General features: G+C 41.1%; 1 protein-coding gene across 1 annotated transcript in view; it reads left to right on the top strand.

Annotated features, from left to right (window-relative positions):
- The first annotated feature begins 201 nt into the window (after positions 1–201).
- Positions 202–26,093, top strand: part of oprd1a (opioid receptor, delta 1a) — a 37,493-nt gene continuing 11,601 nt past the window's right edge. Inside the window, exon 1 of the mRNA XM_028461035.1 lies at positions 202–661. Within this exon, the coding sequence (XP_028316836.1) occupies positions 429–661 (233 nt within the window). The 5' untranslated portion in view covers positions 202–428. The remainder of the gene's footprint in view (positions 662–26,093) is intronic.

Genomic DNA, 26,093 nt, shown 5'->3' with positions numbered 1-26,093 from the left:
GACACTCCTGGTTCATCGCTATCATCCCCTGCTGACTCCAGCGTGCGTAATTACGCAGCCTTGACGTCGACTCGCGGATACAGGAGAGTGGCAGGGGTTGAGATTGTGTGTGTGTGTGTGTGTGTGTAAGGGGGGGGGGGGGGGGGGGGGGGGGGGGATATAAGAGCAACACCAACCACTGAGCGAGCAGACACGAGCGACTTTCTCCCGTTCTCCTCCTTTCTTTCCCTGCTCTTTCTGGTTAGAAATCCTTTACGCGTGTTCGCTGTGCGTCTCCACTCTCTCTGGACACTCTTTAGTCCGCTTTGTTCCACTTTCAACCTGCAACTGGACACCCACACCCCTATTTTCCTCACATAAACATCATTTTCCTCTTCACACATTCCCTGTGAGAACAAGTTTTCAGCACCGGTGGAGCGGACAGCAGCATGGAGCCCGTCACGGTCCCTGAGGCTCAGATCTCCCTGTCCGACCTGTACTCTGTCATCCCTTTCAACGTCACCTTCCCATATGAGGACAGCTTGGTGAACTTCACGGCACCGCGAAGCCCTCCGAGGTGCGCCGGGGATATAATCATAGCCATATGCATCACTGCGCTCTATTCCGTCATCTGTGTGGTGGGACTACTGGGAAACATCCTGGTCATGTACGGAGTGGTCAGGTAAACACCACACTTCACCAGTCACTTACATAGTGCGTAATGGTGGACATCCACTAACAGCCTATATAGTTAATATGAGGTTCATTCGCTTTTACGCGCTGATTTGTAGCGCATCGAATCCATACACTAATTTAAAGCACACTTATCAAGCAAATAATCTAATATTTGAAGGCAATAAAAAGTGACATTGTTGTGTAACTATCAGGGTTGGAGTCAATTACAATTACAATTGCGTAATTGATAATTAACTACAAATATGGTGTAATTATAAATGTTATTTAAAAAAGCTGTTGCTGTCACAATTGCAATTAAACTGTAATTGAGTTCAGATAATTGACTTGGTAATTGTAATTGCCATGAAAATTTGATAAAAAATGTCAATTGTAATTTTACGCCAAACTAGGGGACCATGTTACAGTCCTAGGTACAGTTCCACACATATCTATAGTAAATAATTATTAAAATATGTTTCATAACAAGCTTTCCCACGTTTTACCATTTAAAAAAAAACCGATACATTTGTTTTTAGTGTATTTTACAGCTGACTTCGGACCCGTTATCATAAGAGATGCTAACAGAAAGCTAACACAAGAGGAAGGTTAACTTTTATTAGGTTATTTATCTATTATTTATTAATAGGGATTTAATTGTAATTGAACTTTAGCAATTGAGAACATAAATGTAATTCACTTTCTGAGAATAAAAAATAATTGTAATTTCATTGTAATTGGGAAAAAAAATGCTGGTAATTGTAATCGTAATTGAACATAGGTAATTGAAAACGTAATTGAAGTGAAACATGTAATTGACCCCAACCCTGGTAACTGCTATTGAAAGTAAGAGTTTGAACTAATTATGTGTGTAAAAAAAGATGTGATGGATAATTAACAGGTCTGGTTAAATGCGAATGTTTTAATATTTCTTGTGGGGAAAAAAAAAAAAAAAAAAAAAAAATGAATGTTTACCAAACACGTTGGATTCCATTTTATGCTCTGCCATGAATCTCTGATATATCTACATTAGAGTCCAATCATTTTTGGTGTGCAAAGAGTAAATGATCCAAGGCTCCCTGCATGACGCGTGAGGTTGCTCCCTCACGATGTTTGCCTGGGGTGACAACTCGAGTGTTGGAGCTGTTATGGGCGTGTTGGGAGTGCTGTGGTAGAAAGAAATTACTTCAGGGGTCTTGGAGGTGATTGATGTCTTTATGATACACAGCTATGATCGTTTACTGGAGAGGCTTGAGCAGGTTTTCTGCAGAGCAAAATGATGACACACCTTCATCAGATTCAGGTGTGGTGGAGCAGGGAGACACCTAAGACATAGACCGAGCTTGGACAGCTCGAAGAATACTGGATAGTAAATATTAAAAAAAAAATGAATATTGTCCTAGTATTGTAAAAAAAAAAAAAAAAAATGGGGAAACCAGGCACTCTAAAATTAAAAAGAAATCAAATTGAAGAAGGAGATACTAAAAAGCTTTTATTGTAATGGCCAAATCATTAAAAAGCCAACATGTTTCGACCAAGCATGGCCTTGATCCGGTCTAACAAACATGCCTGGCTGTTGTCACACCCATAAATAGACATCAGCCAATTAAAAGTCGTCACATGAAGCAAGAAAGGTAAGGTGAGAGTCCTCCCACCATGTCTCACTCACTGGTAGCATGTATTGGCCCCTCCCACACCTTGTGATGGGAGCCAATCACCGACACAAACAGAACAATGAAAAGAAAAAAATGAAAGGGAAAAACAGGTGATGTGGTTTAAGTAATCAGCAACACACAAAAGAGAGAACAAACTTGAAAAATTATAAAAAATGAGACAACCCAACAAAAAACATGAAAGGTCACAATCATCATTTAAGCCAGGAAATGTAAAGCGTCGAACTGATAGATCCAGAAAGCTTCCCTTTGATTAAGCTTGTGGATTCTATCCCCCATCACCCACAATATGCAGTACAGAATCATTGGCATTGTGGTATTTATTAAAGTGTCTGGCCATAGGGTTATCTTGAGTTCTGGTTCGAATAACATATCCTTCAAACGTCTTTCTGTAGAAAAAAAACTTCTCTACATTGGCAAAACAAACAATATATGACGAAAGCATTGTTACAATTAATCAAATCCTTTTGTTTGTACATTTTTTTTTGGGTATGAACATTTGTAAACTCTTTCATTTGTGCAACATTATCACAATGCGGACAGTGCATACATTTAAAAGTACCAGATGGTTTATTTAACCAATTTCTTGTCTTTTCCACTGGTAGGTGTGAGTACATTAATCTGTCAATCAGAGTGGGTAATGTCCTGGTATTGTTCGAACATAACAAAAGAATTTGTGAAAATATTTCATTTTAGTCCAGTTGATAAATTAACACTGGAGGCCATCCTTTCAAAATAGATTTGGAGCTTTATTTGGATTTATATGATTAATAAATGCACATGCTGATGGTGAAGAGAACGACATATCTGAAAAATGTAAATTTATAAATATTCAAATTTGTGTAATGGAAATAAAGAAGTACAAGGCACACAAAAAGAAGAAGAGGCGATAGGGAGACACAATTGACATGGGGTGAGTGATGGGTGTAATTGGCTGTTCGTACAGCGTGTGTGTGTGTGTGTGTGTGTGTGTGTGTGTGTGTGTGTGTGTGTGTGTGCGTGTACGTGTGCGTGTGTGTGAGAGTGAGTTAGAGCCAAAGCCAGTAATGTTTCATCCTGGTCAGAGCTTGTTATCTACAGTGGAACATCTGTGATCTCTGGAACGAGGGAGGGCGCAGGGCTGACGGCATTCAAGTCAAAAGTTGTGGTGACACTAACCTGCTGTTGTTTTCCTGCTATTTTTCAAACCGTCCAAGCCATGCTGAATTTATTTGCCTAATTAAAACCTGGGGATAAAAAGAAATGGCGCTCTTGAGTGTATTCCATGGTTTATCTCTGGGTCCCTTGATAACACTTGACATCTCATTCTCATTTGAGTAAATGACACTCACAGACACACATATCTCTCTCACACACACACACACGCAATGACATTGTATTGAATTACAGTATGTTTCGTGTGTGGGTAGAAGGACATGAATTTGCTGGATTACAGGTTAGACACAGCAGAAGAAAGTAAAACTGACTCGAGATCTTAATTTTTCTCCACATCAATACAGTTGCTGCTGATTTGTCCTCAATCCTGAAACTTTATTTCGAAATAACTGTGCTAAGGTTAAATGGATCTTATCATCTTAGAGAGGCACTTGGATTCACAGTCAGTCGTAAACAGTAGCAAATATATACTTGTATTACTAGCAATTGTTTTCGTGTTTTGTGTTTCTATCAAGGCTTTAGTCGAAAAATGGTCCGTAATTATTTATTTTTTTTAAAGAAAAGCGCTTCTAAGTCAAACCACCCACCACCCTAAAAACAAAACAAATCAACTTTCTTTCAACTTATAGGTAAGAACATAATGCATTTTTGCATGTAGTTCTGCACTACAATACAATAGAATACACCTTTATTGATCCCCAGAGGGAATTATACTGCAGCAACACGGTATAAGAGCAGAGAGTGAGAACAAAAATAAATACTAACAAAATAGTGCAAAATGTAGGACATACGTACATTAATTGGAAAAACAACATATGTGCAAATGATAAATAAGGAATTGGCTTGGGGTGAGGGGGGTTAGTGTGGTGACAGTTTATAGCGTTAAGTAGTGGTGTTAAACAGGGATGGCAGTGGGAACAAATGATTGCCTGAAGCACTCTTTTTTTTTTTTTTTTTTACTTTTTTTTTCTTCTTGTCTGCACATGCTGTCAAAGGTCAACACCACAGGAAGTGCAATCATTATGAGACAGCAATGCATATTTTGTTATTGCAATAAAATACATTGATTTATTGTATTGCTTAATTGTGACCATCACCAGCCCTCCCTAAGGAAGGGTAAGAATTTTTTTTATTATAGGGAGGATATAAAAAGGAAGAGCAGTGTTACACCTAAGTGGAGGGGGAGGGGGAAGGGAAGGGGAAAGGGAGCAGGGAGGAGAGACTCAAGGCAGGAAATAGAAAAGGTGGGGAAGAATAGACTGTTCTTCGTATACCAGCATATGTGCAAAAAAAAAAAAAAAAAAAAAAAACGCTACTGCAAACCCAGGAACTGCCCTGGGCCCGCAGATGCAGCCAGGCCAGCAGAAAGAGCGGAGGCCAGGGAGCCCCAGGCAACCCCCCCGCGGCCGAGCAACCCCCAGATGCCCCCAAGATCCCAGGCCGAGGGGCAGCCACCGCCCCCCACACACACATCCGAGGAAACCCCAAGCAGCCGAGCACCCAGCGCATCCCCCCACCGACCCCAACCCCCAACCCCAAGGCCCCCCGCCAGCATCCAGCCCCCCCCACCCACCCACACCCAAGCACCCAACCCCCCGAGGGAAGGGCCCAGAGAGCCCCCCGCCCGAGACCCCAGCAGAGGAGTCAAGGCCCCCGCCCAGCAGACGGCCAGAGCCGCGCGGAACGGGCAGCCGGTGGGCCCAGAGCCAGCAGGGTCCGGACCCCAGGCCAGAAGGACCCGGGACGGAAGCAGCACCGAGAGCAGCGCCCCCAGGGACGACAACCACGCCCATAGTTGCCGAGGGCACCAAGGGGATGCTGCAAGCTGCCCCGCCGGCCCCCAGGCGCACCGACCAAGGACCCCAGAGCGCGCCAGATCGCCTTTCCTTGATGCCGCCCGCGCGATGCGCCCCAGACGCACCCCCAACCCCCCACCAAAGAGCCCAGCCACACCGCAGAGCCCGGCTCACAGGGCGCCGCCCAAGCCGGGGCCGCACCCGCAGGTATGGCAGGGCGCGGCCCGTACCACCCGCCCCGGCAGACCCCCGCCAGGACCGGCCCAGCCAGCCGGCCAGACCCGCCGGACCCAAAGGGCACCACCGCAGGACAGGGAACCCCCAAGGGCGAGCCCCCGCCAGACCGCGCAGCCCCAGACGGCACAAAGACAGCTTCCCAGGTCCCGCCCCCCACCGGACAGCGCAGGCCACGGGGCAATGCCCCCCCGGCGCAAGAGCGACCGGCGGCCGCCACCACAGGAGAGAGGGACCCCAACGGCACACAACCGATGCGGAGCAGCAGATCCCAGCCAAAGGCGCAGAACCCACCCACCCGCCAGCCCGCAGATAGCAGGACAGACCTACCAAGTGGCCGATACTGACCTCAACCCTCGGAACAGCTAGAGCCGCCCCCCAGCAAAGAGCACCACCCCGGAGCGCCAAGCAACCCCGCCCCAACCTCGAAGCAGACGCCGGCACCCCCCAGCGCGCCCACCCCCCACACCGCCCACACGCCGCGAGGCACGCCCCCAAGGCAACCAGGAAACGAGACAAGCGCCAAGCCCCACCCGCAGGGAAGGGGCACCCCCACGCCCCACCAGGCCGGCACCGCCCGGAGAAACCCTGCAAAGGGAGCCCCCAGCAACACCCCTCCACACCCCCCAGAGACCCACCACCCCGCCACGCCCGACCGCACCCCCCGATGCCCAACTTCTATTTTTGCTGGACATTGGAGCATGGCGGATAAATTCAGAAAAGATCAGCTCATATGGGACAGGAAGTAGTGCACAGACACAATATGAAACATCTGGTTTATTTTTTAAATAACATACTCAGTGTTCAAGGCAGATCTGTTATTATCTGTTTCGTATATACATAATGTAGAAATAAACATTGCACTTAACCGTGGTTAAATCACAATAACCTCCACAAAAGCGGAAGATCTCCATAGCAGAACTGAATCAATTTCCTTCTGCCCCTCTCGAAGGACCCAACAAAGGTTGTATATAATTCGCTACATCACGTGAATTTACAAAATCTCATTAATCCCTGCAATCCCCGCTGTCCAACGAAGCTGCAACAGTGCGCATCACAGACGCAGCTGGTGGGTATTGATGGACGGTGGAGCCGAGAGACGTTACGCAACTGTTATGCATCCAGTTGAAATGCGGTCAGTATTACCACCCCTTACTCTATTGGCCACAAATTGCTTCCAGTTTTTAGCTGAGCTACAAATCCAATGAATCTGATTCATTATCACAAACGAAGTTGGCCTGGCTGCATGTGAAGTGTGTTTCATAGAGTGCTTTCCATTTTCGCTCCTGCACCCATCAACTCAAGGCTTGTTGTGGTTTTTACAAGTGCCACTCATGCCTTTGAGGCTACTAGTCTGATTACAGTCCCTCATCTACTGTCTGTTTAAGAAATGTGTAATCATAAAATGTAGTTTATGTCATGATGATGAGACTCAGCAAAAAAAAATGAATTTGTACACAGCATAAGAATATACGAACGTAGCTCATTCACATGCTGATTATTACATTGATTTGCTTATTGTTACCTTGCTGGTAATGTTATCACTTAATGCATTTGATATTAATGGTGGATGCAGACGCAGTTGTCAGAAATTCTTTTGATTGTTGGTGCCCTTATAAAAATAGATTTCATTTGGCAGAATGACAAAAAAAATGACGAAATGGATTAAAACTAGACAGCCCAACTGGACTAAAAGCAGTGTCTGCTGTTGACCTGTGGAGGAAAATAAAAGAGTATAAAGTCTCAGCACAAGGAAAGAGGAAAACTTTGGAGTGCATTGCCCAACAAATCAATGTGTCATTTCCTTTCCTCATGCCCACAAGCGACGAGTGTGAGAAGCACTGATACATGCTGCAATCCAAAGCCAGAGCAGAGATTGCAGCACACAAATGATCAAAACAAAAACAAGCCAGTAGTATTCTAGTTCTTTTTTCTCATTTTTCAAGCCTGGAAACATTTCACATCAATTTCCATTTTAGTCCTGGAAATATATAGCAGACGGGTTCTACAAACTTAAAATTGTGAAACCTTCAAGGAGACCATTCTAAACATCAGTATATTGTTAACAACAAAATCCAGAATTATTCTAAATGATCATACACAGATGCCCTATTAAATGTGGCGACAGAATCTGAGGTAGTGCTGCTGATAACTCAGATTTATCGTTATTCCCAGCTCCGACATCCGAATTGCCAGATTTGGTAGTTTCCGCTTCATATTAAGGCTAATTTATGGTGTGTTTTCATCTGGAAGGCTCTTTCTAAATCTGGCATTCTCTTGAACGAAGGTCGAGAGCACCATTCATATTAACCAGAAAGAATGCAATCACAATAACATTTATCAGGCAGAAATACTGTACACTGAGAATTCCAGGTGCCACAGTGGGGTGGCAGTCACCCCAGTGGTATCTGTCATTGTGCCCTTGGGCAAGGCACTTCACCTACATTGCCTAGTATGAATGTAGTGTGTGAGTGAGTGTTGGTGATGGTCGGAGGGGCCGATGGCAGCCTCGCTTCCGTCAGTCTGCCCCAGGGCAGCTGTGGCTACAATAGTAGTTTACCACCACTAAGTGTGGAGTGAAAGAATAATGCCTTAATTCTGTAAAGCGACTTTGAGTGTCTATGATAAAGCGCTATATAAAACTGATGCATTATTTTTAATATTATTATTATTAAAGAGTAACTAAACTCCAAAACCAGGGCCATCACTGTGGAGGATGTTGAGCAAGTCCCTTAACCACGAACTGCTCCCCAGGCGCCGCAAAATGGCCGCAGACTGCTCCCCAGGGATGGGTTAAAATGAAGAGGACAAATTTCAATGTATGTGTACCAACATATATATATATGACCAATAAAGGCAAAAAGCCCAAATATTTAATTAATTAATTTATTCCTGGTCCAACTCTCAACATTTTAGTCAAACTATTTCAACTTCGCATATTTTGTTGTAAAATGTCAAAGTGACTGCCCTCTATGGGTTGAAATTTTTTTCCTATTTGCTGAGAACAAGATCATGTAATGTTTTGGGACAATCTTGCATCACAAACAAGCACTGTTAGCCCCGCCCCTTTTACAAAAACTAGCACGTGTGGGCTGTACAATATGTGGTGAGTAGGTTGGATTGAGAGAACAGTGAATAGAGAGGTATAGTGAGTAATAAGTAACTAGGTAACATAGCATAGATTGTTAATTGGAAATTTTGTAGCATTGACTTGGCGTGTCTTAACTGCTCCAGGAGCCCCGCCCATAATCAAGGCATATTTTGATTTCCCTCCTAGTGGCAGGTCAGGAGAAAGCAGGGGTTTAGTTACTCAGCCTTCAGGACAACTTATTCATGCTAATGACAGGTGTCATGTGATAATAATGACAGTGTCAGCCTTTATTTATACAACTTCAAGAAAAGTGTTACTAAATTTTGTTTTAATTTTAGGTATTCAAACCTTTTCTGGGCAATTATTGGAGCATCACGTCGCCATGGTGACTCCACTTCATATCGGCCATCTGTGTTTTTGACTGTTCTGTCAGTCCAAGCTTTTGGCCTCCATGTCAGTGTGTTCTGACCTCTACTAGTGATGCCCAGTGCATCTGTTTCTCAAAATACATGCATATGTTTAGTCAGTACATCAGTATTCTCACTTATACCAGTGTGCATGCATGTAGCCTCATTCATGATGGACATGGATACTGGACCTTGCACTGCCCAGCCAAGTACTGTTTCTACAGCAACTAGCAATGCCTCTCAAGTTTGCCAGTCATTATTTTGCAGTCGTTGTCGGCTCCATTCAATACTGACTGTGTTCTTTCCATTACCAGCTGAGAAGCAGCTAATAGCAGCTGTTTTTTTTTCCATTTGATGTTGTATGATTTCTACAGACACCCTTATGACAGCAGTGCTTATTTGTGGTGTCTGAACTACTGATCGCTGGGATCTGTGTGCAGTTTTTAATCTCTCTTTTCCCAGCGTTGGCCATTTCAGAGCCTTCACATGTCCCTCATGAATGAAATGCTTCCACCATCAATCAAGCAGAGCACCATTTTTCTCCCACCAGGTCCTTGGATCCATGTTCTCACAGTTGGCGGTAGCATTATTCTGTGTTTTTCCTGATTGCTTGTTGCTAAATGAGGGATCACAGAGGAAACAAGAGTGTCGCTTGCCTCTGATGTAGCAGTGTCTGGGCGTTCTGTCAGCTCACTCTTATCACACAAGGCTGTGGGATGTTTTCCTGTACACACAGTGTATGACACATCTCCGGTTTTACAATTTTTAGCAAGGTCCTAAGTATCTGATGCACCTCCCCGCTTTCTTTAACTTTTCCTTTCTCATTGTGACAGTGCTCTCCTCTCGCAGTGCTGATCATAGCTCTGGCTGCCATTGAAACAATGAACAGTTTGAGATCATGCTTGTGCCACCTGTGGAGGGCTGCTGCTGACGGCACATGAGTATGGAATCACAGGAGTGCCAAAATTAAAAGGAAATAAATGTGGAAATAAGAGAATCAATCATGAAAAAATATACAAATGTAGTCAAATTCTTTTTATATTTTATCGTTGCTTTTTCCGTTTTGTCTTTGTCTTTTCCATTTGCGTTTTGACATTGCTTTTACTTGATGGCTCAAGTAAAAGCAGTGTCAAAGCAAAGACCTTTCTGTCCAGGTTGACTAGTCGACACCTGATCACACAATTCCCGCTTGCAGTGGCTATGTATTGGCAGACTTGGGGAGTAACGGATTACAAGTAACAGTGCTACGTAATCAGGATACAAAAAACATGTAACTGTGATCCATTGCACTGTATTAAAAAACGTGTAATCAGATTACAAGTATTTATTTTTTTAATAACAACAGGGATTACTTTGGGGGATTACATTTTAAAAGCAAGCATCATATACATCACCACAATGAATGAACATGTGAAACAAGCTGTAACAATGTTGTGATGACACGAACAGCGCGGTCACTGTGCGCTTGTCTGGAAACAGACGAACGTGTCCGTAGACTCACAGAGCGGCTGGATTTAATACATCTGAGCACTGAAGAGTTTTCTAAGCAGAGTTGACGGAGCGTTAAGTGTGTTTTATGTTTCTGTCACGTCAACACTGTAGTACCGTGGAACACCAACGCAACAATTTGAAGCAAGGCACATATGCCGTTATATTTGTGCCACAACTCTGCTGCCAGTGCATGTCTGAACTTTATCACGACTGTAAATGGTACGCGTTATAAAGATTATCTCTTGATGGGATTAAAATTAAACCAGCACACACAAGTACACAGAGCTGTGTGTGGGTCTAAAGAACATGCTTGGATAATAAATAAACCAAGAAGCTGATTTTCATCAAGAACTTCAATGCAGTTTGTGTTTTAATTAGATAACATATTTAATGTGACTCTCTTCCAGCACCTCAGTCAGTTATAGGTCTGTACATTATTATTTAATTTATGAGTGGGGTCACGTTAAACATTGAATTATTTCATTTTATACTGTGCATTGTTGGAATGTCTGTGCTAAATAAATATTTTTCATATTTTAAATTGATTTATTCTTTTAAGCAATAATATTCATGTATACAATTGCAATGTTGTAATTTTAGTGGTTAGTACACATTCAGTGCCATAAGTGCAATGGGGGACTACTAATTTGCATAATAATTTATTTCGGTGTTTCAGTTTCGGCCAAAAAAATTCATTGTTGCATTCCTCATGCAAACTGCAGCATCATGTTTCATTTAAATCTGAAAAAGTAACAGTATCACAGTACAATGTGAATGATGTTGTCGTCATCTAGGGATTTTTGCTTTTACTCTGTATTATTTTATCTGCACTGTGCTGTAAATTAGCGGGTCAGAAAGCTGCAGGCTAACTGCATTTGTTAATCTAGGAAATAATTTTCAGCAAATTGTATTTGGCACATATTTAATTAAAGTCAGCACCTGTACATCACATGACACATAAAACACAGACTGACACCAGTGTAGGGGAGTTACTTATAATTTACCCTGGAGCATGTTAAGACCTAGGGGGGTCCTGCCTTTAGGTCTCGCTGGTCTTTGAAGATCCTCTCCCTTCGGTGCATCCCGCGCACAATGTCCTCCAGCAGTGCCAGATAAGCCACTGTGCGTCTTTACGCATTAGAGTGTGTTCCTTTTTATAACAGCTACAGGTGTTGCAGTCAATTTATCGCAGTTTTGCACAATGATCATGTTATTATTATTATTATTATTATTATTATTATTATTAATAATAATAATAATAATAATAATAATAATATAAAACTGTAATTGTAAGCGCGCGCACGTCACTCACTCCCTCATTAACATAAACCCGACCCTGCTGCTGAAGCTCACCAAACTCCACCTTCAGTGGGCGCAATTCGTCCCCTAGACGAAAACAAACCAAATATTCGGACTCGGGGAATAAGATTAGCACATTTAACACCGCAATTTTGTTTTTCATCTCTAGCGGGGGCAGTTTTGACTTTACCAGGGAGAGATGCACAAATTCGGAACCGGGCGGAGCAGGCCTTTCCGCTGATATCTCGTTTGGCCCGATCCGAGCACTTTCGGAAGCACTATTGAAGCTGGAGCCGCTTTCACATTGTTCTCTCCCATAGACACAGTAAGGAGGCGGCGCTCTTCCCGCTCGTGGGCGTGGCTCCAGCGCCTCCAACTGACACGCCCCCAGCGTCTCAGAGCAGAGGAAAGTGCTTGTTTTTCCATGATTTTGAGACCTCATTTGATATACTTTTCATCTTTCAACTTTGGCTCAGTGGTCAATGACACATGTTTCTGTGGTGTGACAAACTTATAGCATACATTTATTTCTGCTTTACACAGACTTTAACTTCTGGTTGTAGGAAAGAAACAAGCTTAGTAACATTCCATTCGTGCCCTGCAGTCAAGGGCCAGGTCATCAGGAATCATTTCCATTAGTATGGGGCACAGCAATCCTAGCAGTCTGAATGGCTTTTGTTATTTTTAGCCCTGACACAGCTCTAGCAGCTTGACGAACAACATATGACTTTAGGTTGGTCAACTTTTCCATTTTGTTAAGCCTTTATCTCTCTATAAAAGCAAGGAATCTCTGTCTGTCTGTCTGTCTGTCTGTCTGTCTGTCTGTCTGTCTGTATGTTCCTCAAATGTCTTTGCGGATCAGGATCAGGCTGCCTCTCTCTCCAGGTCTGACTATTTCTAACCGTTCTCTTTAGGCCTGATTTACTTTTTCTTTTTTTCTTTTTGAGTTTTCATGTGACAATGTATTGTTTTAATTCTTGTATGAGTGTCCAAGCTGTTTCTGTCACGGGTTTAAAAATATACAGAGGCTACTTTTACATATCAGGTCCATAGTAAATAACAAATACTTTAAGTTTTCAGCAATCTTACAAATTAAAAATGTCTGCTCGGCTTTATGTTCGTCATCTCGGGCACTCGGAGAATAAAGTTGTGATATATACAGTGGGGCAAAAAAGTTTTTTTTTTCCAACCACCAATTGTGCAAGTACTCCCACTGAAAAAGATGAGAGAGGCCTGTAATTTTCATCATAGGTATACCTCAACTATGAGAGACAAAATGAGAAAAAAAAAAAATCCAGAAAATCACATTGTAGGATTTTTTCATTGGTAAATCCCTCGGTAAAATAAGTATTTGGTCACCTACAAACAAGCAAGATTTCTGGCTCTCACAGTAAACTTCTTCTTTCAGAGGCTCCTCTGTCCTCCACTCGTTACTGTTTGAACTCATTATCAGTATAAAACACACCTGTCCACAACCTCTAACAGTCACACTCCAAACTCCACTATGGCCAAGACCAAAGTGCTGTCAAAGGACACCAGAAACAAAATAGTAGACCTGCACCAGGCTGGGAAGACTGAATCTGCAAAGGGGAGACAGCTTGGTGTGAAGAAATCAACTGTGGGATAAATGATTAGAAAATGGAAGATATATAAGACCACTGATAATCTCCCTCGATCTGGGGCTCCACGCAAGATCTCACCCACTGGGGTGAAAATGATCACAAGAACGGTGAGAAAAAATCTCAGAACCACACGGGGGGACCTGGTGAATGACCTGCAGAGAGCTGGGACCAAAGTAACAAAGGCTACAATCAGTAGCACACTACGCCACCAGGGACTCAAATCCTTTAAATTATGTAGAGTTTGTTTTAATAGTAGATTTCTTTAGGTCATATACTGCCAGTCTCCTGATTAGATAATGAATGTATGCTCTTTGTAATTTCACACATAAACCCAGGACTATGGAGGACAGTGCGCTGATATTCCCTTAGAAACTGAGATAATTCAAGTAAATTAAAAGAAGCAACATTAATATTGCTGTATTGCATTTTTTACATTTTGTTTCATGATTGCCATGAATATTGTTAAAAACACATTTTCAAAAGAAAAATCTTTTCCCTAAAGGGCTTCCTACATATTTAAAGTGTTTCGTTGTATTGACAAGCAGCTCCATCAGTACATTAATTATTAAAATCACTACAATCTGATTTACTGAAAAAACTTGATATTCTGTTGGGAACCTCAAAAGCTATGCCAAATGTGATTTAAAGAAAAAGTATCTATAATTGATTTTTTTTTTTCGACAGCTTATAAATAAAGCACACGTCGTAATTTTTTATTTTTTTTTTCTTCAGCCTCTGTTTTCATGATGGAGCTCTAATCCCCCTTCTCCATCAGTGTGCATGGGTGCTCAACCCTGTGGATTGGGCTGTTGTGCAGCTGAGAGCCCTCAGCCTCAGCCTGCATTACTGATCAAGAAGCTGTCAGTGACGGCTTCAGAGACTCACCACAGTGTAGGATAGGGTGGGTTTTATCATTCAGCCGTCTCCTCCTCCGCCTCCAGCTTCCTCACCTGCTAGATAACACCTGCCTCGGGGCACATGAAATTAAGGATGGAGAGGCATCTGTTTCAAATCTGATGTGCTGCTATAGTGCATGAGTGATTATTAGTGAGGCGTCCTCACTAATGTTACCTGTTTTTTTCTTCTGTCTGCGTTAACTCCTCCGTTTGTACGATTTTGACAAATAAGCTATCAACAATTTCAGAATGTTCCCGAGATGTATGCTTGTACTTTTATAATTTGTAACATTTAAAACTTTTTGACTTATTACACTTTTTCTTTTCCTTTCATTTATATTGGAAATTTTAACCCCTTCATCCCCAGCCATTCTTCAACCAATTTTGACCATTCAACCTTTAACATGTTCAATGTTAATGTTAGCTTTATTTATATAGCACATTAAAACAGCCAGCAGCATATCAAAGTGCTTTACAGTGAAGAGAGTAAATATACATCATAAAACAAAAGACTTAAGACACCACTAGAAAAACATTTAACAAAGTGTCTATTGATATGGTGGTCTAAGGTACCACATTCAAGAATCCTTCCTTCTGCTAATGTGGGTTCAAATCCCACTTTTGTCATTTATATTTTTTCATTTTAACATATTTAACACAAGAAATTCCACCTTTAAAAATACATATACGAAAAAATAAACATTTTAGATATTTCCTGGGTAAGGGCTAGGGTTAGGGCTAAAAAAAAAAGGGTTAGCGGGGTAGTTAAGAATAAATATCATCTAAAATAACTGACAAAACTTTAAAGGCACACTGTGGACTTTTTGACCTAAAGAGTTGACCCATATGAGTTATTTTAAATGATTCCTCATGCCAATATACAGCGATTGACAGTATCAATGCTCCGAGCGGGGCTTCCCTCTTGAAATACTGACTATGTAAGTTTGGAGAGACGGACCGTCTTTGGCCAGGTCATGTGACCTGGAGAATTCCTGGATAACGTTTTATCTATAGTTCCCACGTGACGTCACAACATTTCCCGACCCGGCGCCATTGTTGTGGGCAGCTGAAACCTGTTTAGCCTCTGTTTACAGCCAAAAGAGCACAATATGGTAGTTTTGTGTTGGGTTAATGGATTCTTTAGTAAGGCAAGTCAGATCCGTAACACTTCGGGATAAGGATTGGTTCTCAGGGCTGGGGTGTGAAGCGGGGCTGGGCTCGCGCCGCGGCTACAGTCTATGGGCTGGAGTATGGACTGGACAAGCAGCCTTCTACTCCCTGGCCTCATCGCCATTGTCAGTCCCCTTCGCCGAGGATCGGAGGGGACGGGCGACACCACCGACGCCGTGAGGAAGGCCGAGTGCCGGGACTCCTGTGGCCAGATGAGGAGGGAGGCGGTGGCGGCTGCTCTCCCAGCCCACAGACTGTAGTTGCGGTGCGAGCCCAGCCCTTAGAGTCAATCCTTATCCCGAATTTACAGGTCAACTACTGTCTGCATACACAATCAAAAGACAAGGGAGGCTGGCCTGACTGACTGTTTGTTGATTTTTGCGACATTAGTGCATTAGGGGAGTTTGCGTGACAGTTCCCGGTCTAGCGCCCCTAGTGGCTAAAAGTTACACAGTGTGCCTTTAAGGCACCTAAACGGGCCAATGAGGGTCGCTTCTTATGAAAAGAGGGGCAGTTTCGAATAGCCACGGCCAACATTAAAGGATTCAAGAAACTCTTTAGGCTCTGCTGAAGCGCAGGACAAACCAGTGAGTATGAGCTACGTTTTAAAAGAGAACAGGCTCTTGGCAGTTTGCACAGCTAGTGGTAGTGCATTCCAGAGGGTGGGAACTGCCACGGAAATCTCTGGATTTTAAAATGGAATGAGGGACATCTAAAACCATCTGGTTGGCTACTAATCTTCAACCCGTTTCAACTTTTTCAACCTTTTTCAACTTTATTGCTATAATGTTCAGCTACTGCTCGGTTAATGCTTAGCTAATTCTAGGCTAATGCGAGGTTGGTGTTAATGCTAGGTTAATGCTATTACTAGGTTAATGCTAGCACTGGGTTAATGCTAATGCTAATACTATACTAATGTTAATGCTAATGCTGCTAATGTTAATGCTAATGTTAGCTAATGCAGTGTGACGTGTTTTTTTGTTTTGTAAGAGTGCTCTCGCAGTGAGTAATTGGGTTTAATTATCCATGTTCAATTACAATTTAATTATAATTACAGTGGCCAGCATTTTCCAATTACAATTAAGTCGCAATTGTTTTTTATCCTCAGAAAATTAATTACAATTGCGTCCTCAATTGCTAAAGTTCAGTTACAATTAATCACGTTTACTGAGCCTGAAATAGATAACCTAATAAAAGTTAATCTTATGTTAGCTTTCTGTTAGCATCTCTTATAATAACGGGTCTCAAATCAGCTGTAAAATACACTACAAACTAATATCTGTTATTTTATTTCTTTCCTATCTATTGGTTATTCCTAATCAATGAAAATATAGATATTAATATTTTTTGGTTGGGCATCTGAGTAACAATTAATAATTGTTAACTACATATGTGTAGAACTGTAACATGGTTCCCCAGTGTTTTGTTGAATTATATTTTTGTTAATTCTTTATAATATAAAATAGATTTTTTTTTTTTTTTATAGAATTTTCATGGCAATTACAATGTCAATTATCTGAACTCAGTTACAATTTAATTATGATTTTGACAGCAACAGATTTTTCAAATTGCAATACTATGACATACTTGTAATTAATAATCAATTATGCAATTACAATTATAACCCCAACCCTGCTGTGAGCCATCAGCAGTGCTCTCATACAGTTTGAAGATAAAATACCAGCTTGGTACACATTCAGGAAAAGATGACTCCAATTATTAGAGTTAACTGACTGTATCTGTGTGTCCCTCTTGCTTTCCGTGTGTTTCCAGAACAAACTAGGTTTAAAGGATAATGCGCAACGGTTGTGAAGTGGGTTATCACCTTGGTAAATGTCAAAGCTCTTCGCAATTTCAGATCAGCTTTGCTCTTTCTCTTCCTTTCTCCCTCTAGTAAAGTTAAGGTGAGAATAATATCCCATCACACTGCAAATAGGCTGCACTTGACTTCCTGCTCAGTTAAATCACCTGGAGACACATTTAGAGTCAGAGTGAACACTGTATGTTACTTTACCATCAGGAAGATTGCTAAGTAGCTATCCCTGCTAATACTATTTACTTTATTTCCAAATTAATATACATGCATTGTTAGTCATTGTGATGCATGTGGATATGTGTGTGTGTAAATGGGAAGTCAAACCTAATAAACCTCATCATTTCATATTACCTCTGCAGCTGTTATTCTCTTTAGTTTCTTTGGGTTGCAGAAATGATTCAGATGACTACTTCCGTAGTTTAAAGGTCCAGTATTATGCTATTTTTCATAAAACTCAATTTGTTCTAAGAAACCCAACAACATATTATTTGAGGTTTATTTTTCCAAACTTGCCTGTTTTCCAGAGTTTTATCCCTCTGAAAAGTCCCTTTCATGACAACAAACGCTGCTTCGGGGTGTGCTTATCACATCAGCAGGACAGGAGTCTGTCTGTCAGCTGAGTCATCTGTTTCAAACACTCACCGGAGTGTTAAGATGCGAAGTCACTTCGTCGTCACCTGTTCTAATCACATGAATAGTCCATTCAAGGTGGTAATCATTTGTTTTGTCCTACCGCTGCGTCACGTTGGGTCAGATCATGTCAAAGGTGATACGAGGTAATATAACGGCTACTAAAAATGGAACTGATTGTGTATGCTCACACTGCACTTAGGAAAATCCATGAATTGGATAATCTATATACGGAATGTGAATATATTATCTGTGTATAAAGGGCCTAGTGGTTAAGGGAGCAGGCTTGTAATCGTAGGCTCACTGGTTCTTGTGGAACGTTGATCAGTTTTTTTATATTAACCCTAACTGCTCACTGGCTTTTAAATGCAGAGAACAAATTTCGAGTATGTAGCTTTACATATCACAATAAAGTATCATGTATATTCTATATTAAACCACAGTGTTTGTTTTACCTGTGAGGTAGTTTGAGAGGGAGGAGCTCACATTCTTATGTAGAGTAGGAGGAGCCAGGATTGTCAGAAGGAGGAGGAGTTTCCACTTATTGGGCAAAAATCCAACTTGCCCGTTTGTAGCTGACTTTTTACAAAATGTGGAATAACAAGCGATGAATTAAGGAAACATACGTTTTTCAACTTTGGCCCTCTGAATGAGGCTAAAGGAATGTATATCATTGTATGAAACCCTTTATAAAGTGATTTTTTTTTCATAATACTGCTCCTTTAATGCTAAATTGAGCAGTAAAGCTTTATCCGCTTTAATAAGTGGGAAATAATAATCATTGTTTAGGATGTGTCAAACTAAATGTTGATTTTTTTTAAACCAAAATCGCTGAAATTGTGGAATTTTTCATTATTGTTGTAACCACGATAGATAGATAGATAGATAGATAGATAGATAGATAGTTAGATAGTTAGATAGATAGATAGTGGCTGCTTGACTTCCTCACAGATAGACCCCATTCTGTACGGGTGAACAACATCTCTCTGAGCACTGATGACTCATGACTGCTGTGCCAGGTCCACTACCAACCACATTGTGAAGTTTGCGGATGACACAGTAGTGTTCCTCATCCGTGACAAAAACAACATAAACTACAGAGAGGAGGTGAAACATCTGGTTGACTGGTGCAGTACCAACAACCTGGTTCTGAACGTCGACAAAACCAAGGAGATCATTGTCGCACAAAGTTCCTGTGGGTGCAGATAACAGACAGACTCTGACCTGGTCCCTTCATACCGGAGCTCTTGTAAAAAGAGCTCAGCAGCACATGCACTTTTGCTTTGGATGAATCAGAATCAGAATCAGAATCTTTTATTGACCAGGTACAGTTTAGAACAATACGAGGAATTTGACTAGGTAGTTGCAGTGAAAGGAGACACATCAACACACCGGAGCAGCCATTTGCGGCGCCCACATATTTAGGTGAAAAAGGGATCAATAACAGGAGGAGAGGAGGGGTGAGGGGAAAAAAAAAACTGCCAGTTTGAAACTGATTTCCCTAAACAGAGAAAGCAGTGTGAAACCAGGAAAAAAAACCGCCTCTGCAAACATAAATGTAAGCATGACACAGTCAAACAACTCGAGACAAGGCATGTAGGAAGGGTTGGGCGGGAGGTTGGCTGGGGGAGGGGGTCAGGTGGGAAGAACAACAGGAGTCCAGCCGTTTGGGGACATGGGCGTGCTGCCAGTCGCTGCAACCACGCCTCCATGCAGCTGCGGTTGGGAGGTGGGGAAAGATGGCCGACGAGGCATTTGAAGTTGAAGACCTGTAGCTGCGTTACTGACAACCAGATGACGTGTGGAAAAGTTCAGCATCAACAGTTCCAGGAGGAATGTAGGGAAGGAGCGGGGGGAGGGAGTGGGGGTAAGAGCCGCCGTCTGCAGAAACTTCCTGGTGATAAGAGTTGAGACAACCTTGGCTTTAGCCTTGGCTAGCTGGGGAGCTGAAAGGGAGATAAGCAATGTGATTTGATACAGGCTATGTTAATTTCCAATAGCCTTCTGTCCTGGGTCTCTCTGCTGTAATCCAATGAATGGCCTAGTTTCCACTTCCAAGCCGGGCCTCCAACTTCTCCCAGTTGTTATCATAACGCGTAGACGATCCAAAAGCAGCTTGCTTTTGATATCGATCAACACATGAGTCTGAGTGTTCAGAGCCCTGCTACATCCTTCAGAAATCACTGGCAGCTTTTCCAAAACAGTCGCCAGCGTAGTACGGACTTTTCGATAGATTAGGAAGCCACCAGCTCCGATCAGCAGCATGCCTACTATCATTATTCCAATCATGTAGATGTCCTCCACGTCTTCCACGGAAAGGATGGACAGACACACAACTCGCCACTTGTTCCAAGGGTCAAGTGTGTATCCAGCCGCAAACGTCCCGCTTGGACATGCGGGGTCACCACCCCTGGTTCTTTGCGTCGAAAAAATCTGATCGATAGCACTGAGAGACCAACTAATTAATTCCATTATTCCGGTTTTGGATGAGTTGCAGAGAGAGGCTCTTGTTAGTTTCACAAGACCTGACAAAGCAGCAGCTGGGAGAGAGATAAGACGGAAGGGAGGGAGAAACAGAGAGTGCTGACCTCGTCGAGAGAAGCAAGAAGGAAAATATGGAATATAATAAAATGAAGAGAGCACACCTCCCTCCTCCTATTCTCACCACCTTCTACAGAGGCACTATAGAGAGCTTACTGACCAACTGCATCTCTGTCTGGTCTGGGGCCTGAGAGTGGTGAGGACGGCAGAAAAAATATTCAGGACTTCACTTCCTTCCATTCCAGGAGATCACAAAAACACCGTTGTCTGACAAGGGCTCAGAAAATCAGCAGAGACACGTCCCAACCCCACCATGGACTGTTTCACTGCTGGACTCTAGAAAGAGGTTCCACAGCCTCCAAAACAGAACCTCCAGGTTCTGTAATAGCTTCTTCCCTCAGGCCATAAGAACAAAAAATAATCCCTTCATTCCCCCTCAGACCCCCACAAACGGATTACCTCAAGGGACTGAAAAAAAATAGACAATATACAGTATCATGCATTAAAAAAATGTGCAATATACTTATCTGTATAGAAATCTTACACAGAGCTTTTCCTATTGATATCTATTTATATCTGTACCTTATTTTTTATTTTTATTTTAAATATTACTTCCCTTATGTAAATACTTGCAGCTGTTTTTTTATACATATCTTTTTTTATTTTGCAATATGAGCCAATGCAACAAAACTTTGTTCTTATCTGTACTGTTAAGTTCAAGTTTGAATGACAATATAGTCTAAGTCTAGATTTTGTTGTTGCATCTCGTGCTGATAATAAACTCGGACATGCAGGTCTGAAAAAAACCTAACAAATGTGACTCATTTCTGGCACTGCTACAGTATGTGTTTGGAGTTGTAAAAAAATACCTTGAACCTTAAGCTGGCAGCATTAAATGTCAAGAAATCAAAATGGGAAAACCTTATCAACTACCTGCGGTCTGTCAGCTTTCAGCGAAGATGAACAAACTATAACCTTTCACGCAGACCTTTATATTCACAGATTTCTAATAATACTTTATAATGATGACTGAAGGCTGCGCAGTAATGTGTTGCTGGAAGTTCTTTTTTTTCTGTCTGTTCCTGAAGTATTATTATTATAATACTTCCTCTGCAGGATAAAGCTACTGCCTTATCAAAAATAAGACAGGTACTGTAATCCATAAAAGAAAAATCCCACAAGCAGTGTGAGTATAGACAGATTTTGCAACTTGTGCACAATATACATTTTTTATTCTGGTACATGTCTCCTGTGGACCTGTATGCCTCAATCTGATTCTGCCTCCACACACCGCTGTAATGAACATACTGTACATGGTTGCTGAAAACTGTCACACATCAAGGTCAGTAAAAAAAGCAAAGTTGGAATTCAGAAATGAGCCTCTTGTCTGTTGAAATCCCAAAACATTTTTAGCCTCTCCATGGACTGCACATGAAAGTATATGGTCACAGAGCATTTAAAAGTAAACAATTGTAACATCCTACATGGGGGCGTCGGGGCGAAGTGGGCTGTTACAGTGTGGTAGGTTTTTTTTTTTTTTGTGGAGGCAGACATGGTAACAGGCAACTAAAAATGTTTTATAAGTGACAAAAACATAGCAATAAAGAGTGTAGAGTGAATAAAATGGGTCAAAAGCAGTCAAGAGTGGCCATAAACTTGACAAAAAAAGAGGAACCAGATGGTATGTCATGGTAAAGGGTAGCTTAAATGGGCAAAATTTGGCAAAGAATAGTGAAAAAGGGCACAATGTGGAACAAAAAGAGGCAAAATGTAGGAAAAAAAATTAAACAAGTGGTATTTATTGGGCAAAAGTTATGGTCACTATGTTTAGATTTTAACTTTTGTTGGATTTTTGTGGAGAGTATGAAAACTATACATTTTTGGAAACCTTAGAGTATAAGCCAGTGGTTCTCAACCTTTCTTGTCTTGTGTACCCCTTGAGCCTGTGTTATATAGCTTTTATGACATTTACCATAAAAGGCGCTTCTTTGAATATGTCCCCTTTAAACAGGCATTTAAAATTTAAAAACAAGTCATAGTGCACATGTACCATTTTTATTAACGCACTTATGAAATGACTGATAATATTTTTTATTATCTTGAAAAAAATTCTTACATTTTTTTCATGTACCCCCTGCAATGTGCTCATGTACCCCGAGGGGTACGCGTGCCCCTGGTTGGGAAACCCTGGTACAAGCAATCAGAAAAGCAATGTTTCCATTTGACCAAGTCCCAAATAGGCGCCTCCTTGGATTTTACAAAATGGCAGCCATGAAAAACATTTTTGTGTCTAAATAAACTGGAGCTTTTATTTTGACAGCTAATCTACCATTTTCAGGGCCAATGATTCCAATGCTGCTAGTGTGTACTGGACATAATGGAAGAAAAAGCCAATTTGCATGATGACAACAATTTACTATTTAGCTTATGGAATCATTGGCCCAGAAAATGATAAATTAGCTGTTAAAATAAAAGCTCTAGGTTATTTAGAAGCCAAAAGATTGACAAAAACCATTTTATGGCGTCCATTATCTCAAATCCAAGATGGCTGCCAAATAGGTATCAGGGCTAATAGAAACATTGTTTTTCTGATTGCTTATACAATAGATTTTCAAAACATTTATAGTTTGGATACTCCACAAAAATCTGGCAAAAATAGAGTACATTACTATTAGATTATTTGGATGAAAAGTGGTCAAAAAATTAAAGAAAGGACAACATTTTGATAAAAATGTCAAAGAGCTTGCAGAAATTGACAAAATATAGGAAAAAAGGGATATTTATTGGCAATGGTTTGCTAAAGTCTGAAAAAGTGTCACAACCTTTTGAATTGTGGGAGAAATTGAATTTTGGTCCCAGTTCACCCCTGTATCTATCTATTAAAGCAAGGAATCTGTGTGTGTGTGTGTGTGTGTGTGTGTGTGTGTGTGTGTGTGTGTGTGTTCCTCAAATATCTCTGGTATTCAGGGACAGACACAGCTCATACTTGCTACATAGCTGCAGCTTGGTTCAAAGCTGTGCAACGTGGGATTTGTTTGGACTGAAATTGTCCGTTTAATGAATAATTTCATTAAAAAATCATCCTTTGCCGGAGCCTTTAGTCACGTATTGCACTACAGCCTATCACTGCATACCATAGTCACGTGTGTGCACTACAGCCGAGTGCGCACCCGAGCCAGCAAACACTGCGCATGTTTGTGTGTGCATGCGTCATGTTTTTTAGCAGCGTGAACGGTCCCAGTGTCTCAATCTCAAAACACGCCCTCACCACACTGAAGGTATTTATAATAAAAATATACTAAATGAGGAAAATAAAACAAAAAACTAAACAATCTATAGAAACATAGAAAAAGTACACAAAATAACAACAGAAATGCATAAACATTTACAAACTGACTACAGAAACACACAAAATTACAACAAAAACCGACAAAATAACTGTAAATATGTTGAAAAAGGCTCCAAAACATACATTACAGAAAAATACACCAAACGACAACAAAAATAGGAAAATGAGTAAAAAACAAAAAACAAAATATTTAACAGAAATGCAGAAAACAACACCACAAAAGCTTCAAAATACACAAAATGACTCCAGAATCACACTGAAATGGCAACAAAAAACAATAATTATACAAAGAAGCACAAAAAGCCAAAGAAAGATACAAAAATACACATAATGACTCCAAAAAACATACATTACAGAAAAATACACAAAACAAAAAAATATAACAATGAGTGAAAAAAACAAACAAACACATTTATCATGCTCATGTCCCATAGAATTAAACCAGGGAAATCACACACGCTATTTTACTTTGCACCCACGAATAAACCCCTCTATAACACTACAGAGTACAGAGTATGTACACCTCTTTGTACATCCAACCTTCAAACACATACTCATTTGGCCATAATTGACAACTCTACTTAAGCTCCTCCCACTATATGAATACATACTATGAAAGGGTACTGTACTCGTATAGATAATGAGCAAACACTGCTAAGGGTTGTGATATATTGGGTTTCGTTGGTCTTTTATGTGTTGAAGATGAAAAAAAAGATGTCATTCTAATGTGACGAATGTAACTTTTATTCCTCTTAATCTTTTTTCCTCCTTCTATTCTACACTTCCCTCGTCACAGTGTAATTATATAGTGACTGAAGATCAAATTAATCCTTTAAATGTAGGTTCCAAACCAAACAAGATTGAAGTTTCACTGGAGATTGGTTCTTGTTTCCCTGCAGAAAGAGCATTGTGCTTGTGTCTGCTGAGAGACGCTGCCATCAACAGTTCACAGCGTTTCTCTTATCTATTGCTCAGCTGATGCCATTTAAAGTCTCATCTCTCCTCAGGAGGTATTTTCTCAATCTGTTACCCCGGGGTTCAAGACACAGCAGTGAGATTGGATTTACTTCACGGGCTGCACTTCTGTATTGCTCAAAATCTTATCGATTTACTTGTTGAAAGTAAAAGCCCACAACAGATTAAGGATATCAAACACATGTTGTTAAAAATCAGCGATTTGCTTGGTGCTTCCTTAAAGGACACAAAATGATTGGACAAAGTGTTTGAATTCACTTCTGCTAAAGAACATTGTTTTTTTTAGTTTTTGTTTTTTTTATCTTCATGAATAATAGAATAACTGTATGATTTTCACTCACACTTAAACACAAACACAGATAGTCTCTTATTACTTTGTGAATAATAAAACAATAGGTTAATAATCAGTCAAAAACCAAGGTTTACTTTGACAGCTCAGTGTTACGGTAATTGTCAAATGTATGCTTCTTCTTTGGTAAACATGATTTGTTGTAGCTTGGTGTCCTTTACTCATTCAGGGCTCTATTCTTTCATGAGTTTAAGTACAAAAAGACACGCAGCGGCGCTGTTTTTAGCTGTGTGCTATTCTCCCCCTGTACATAAGTCAGTCACTACATGCCTTCATCCCAGTTATGCACTGTGGGTGGAGCAGCCCTGAAATGTGGGCCTTTCCATTCAAATCTGGCTTCACGCGCATTCTCCGGTGTGCGTAAGTCCTTTTCCTCTTACGCGCTTCTAACCCTGGAATAACTGCAGCGCCCTGATAAGGTGAAACATTATATTGCACTAGAGATCCAATGATCAGCTGTTGCTCACAGTTCCTTTTGCCCGCACAGAGCTGGGGAAAAAAGCCTTTGCACATGCAGCTCCTTGTGCTTGGAACACACTGCAAAGAGACTGGAAGTTGACTGAATTTTTATCCTTGAATGCTTTTAAAATGAAACTGAGAGAATTTGAGACTGCCTCAGTTGTCTGTAATTGTTTTATTTGATTCTTATGTTATCCTGTCATTTTATTGTAATGTAAATGTATTTCTGTTCAGTGTTGTAACTTTGCTGCCTCTTGGCCAGGACTCCCTTGAAAAAGAGGTTTTTAATCTCAATGGGATTTTTTTCCTGGTTAAATAAAGGTTAAATAAAAAAAATAAATAAAAAAATATGGACTTAGTTACATTTCAAGCCACACGGACTTCTAATTAAAACTCTGAAAGGCGCAGACTTCTGTACACGTTGGTCACAGTGATTCAACTATTTTTATACTATGTCCAACTTAAAGTCACAGATTAATCCACTACAGA

The sequence above is a fragment of the Gouania willdenowi genome, chromosome 11 (genome assembly GCF_900634775.1).
Source record: "Gouania willdenowi chromosome 11, fGouWil2.1, whole genome shotgun sequence".
Classification (NCBI taxonomy): Eukaryota; Metazoa; Chordata; class Actinopteri; order Blenniiformes; family Gobiesocidae; genus Gouania; species Gouania willdenowi.
The sequence above is the reverse complement of the archived record's forward strand: the minus strand, read 5'-3'. Positions and strand labels throughout refer to the sequence as shown.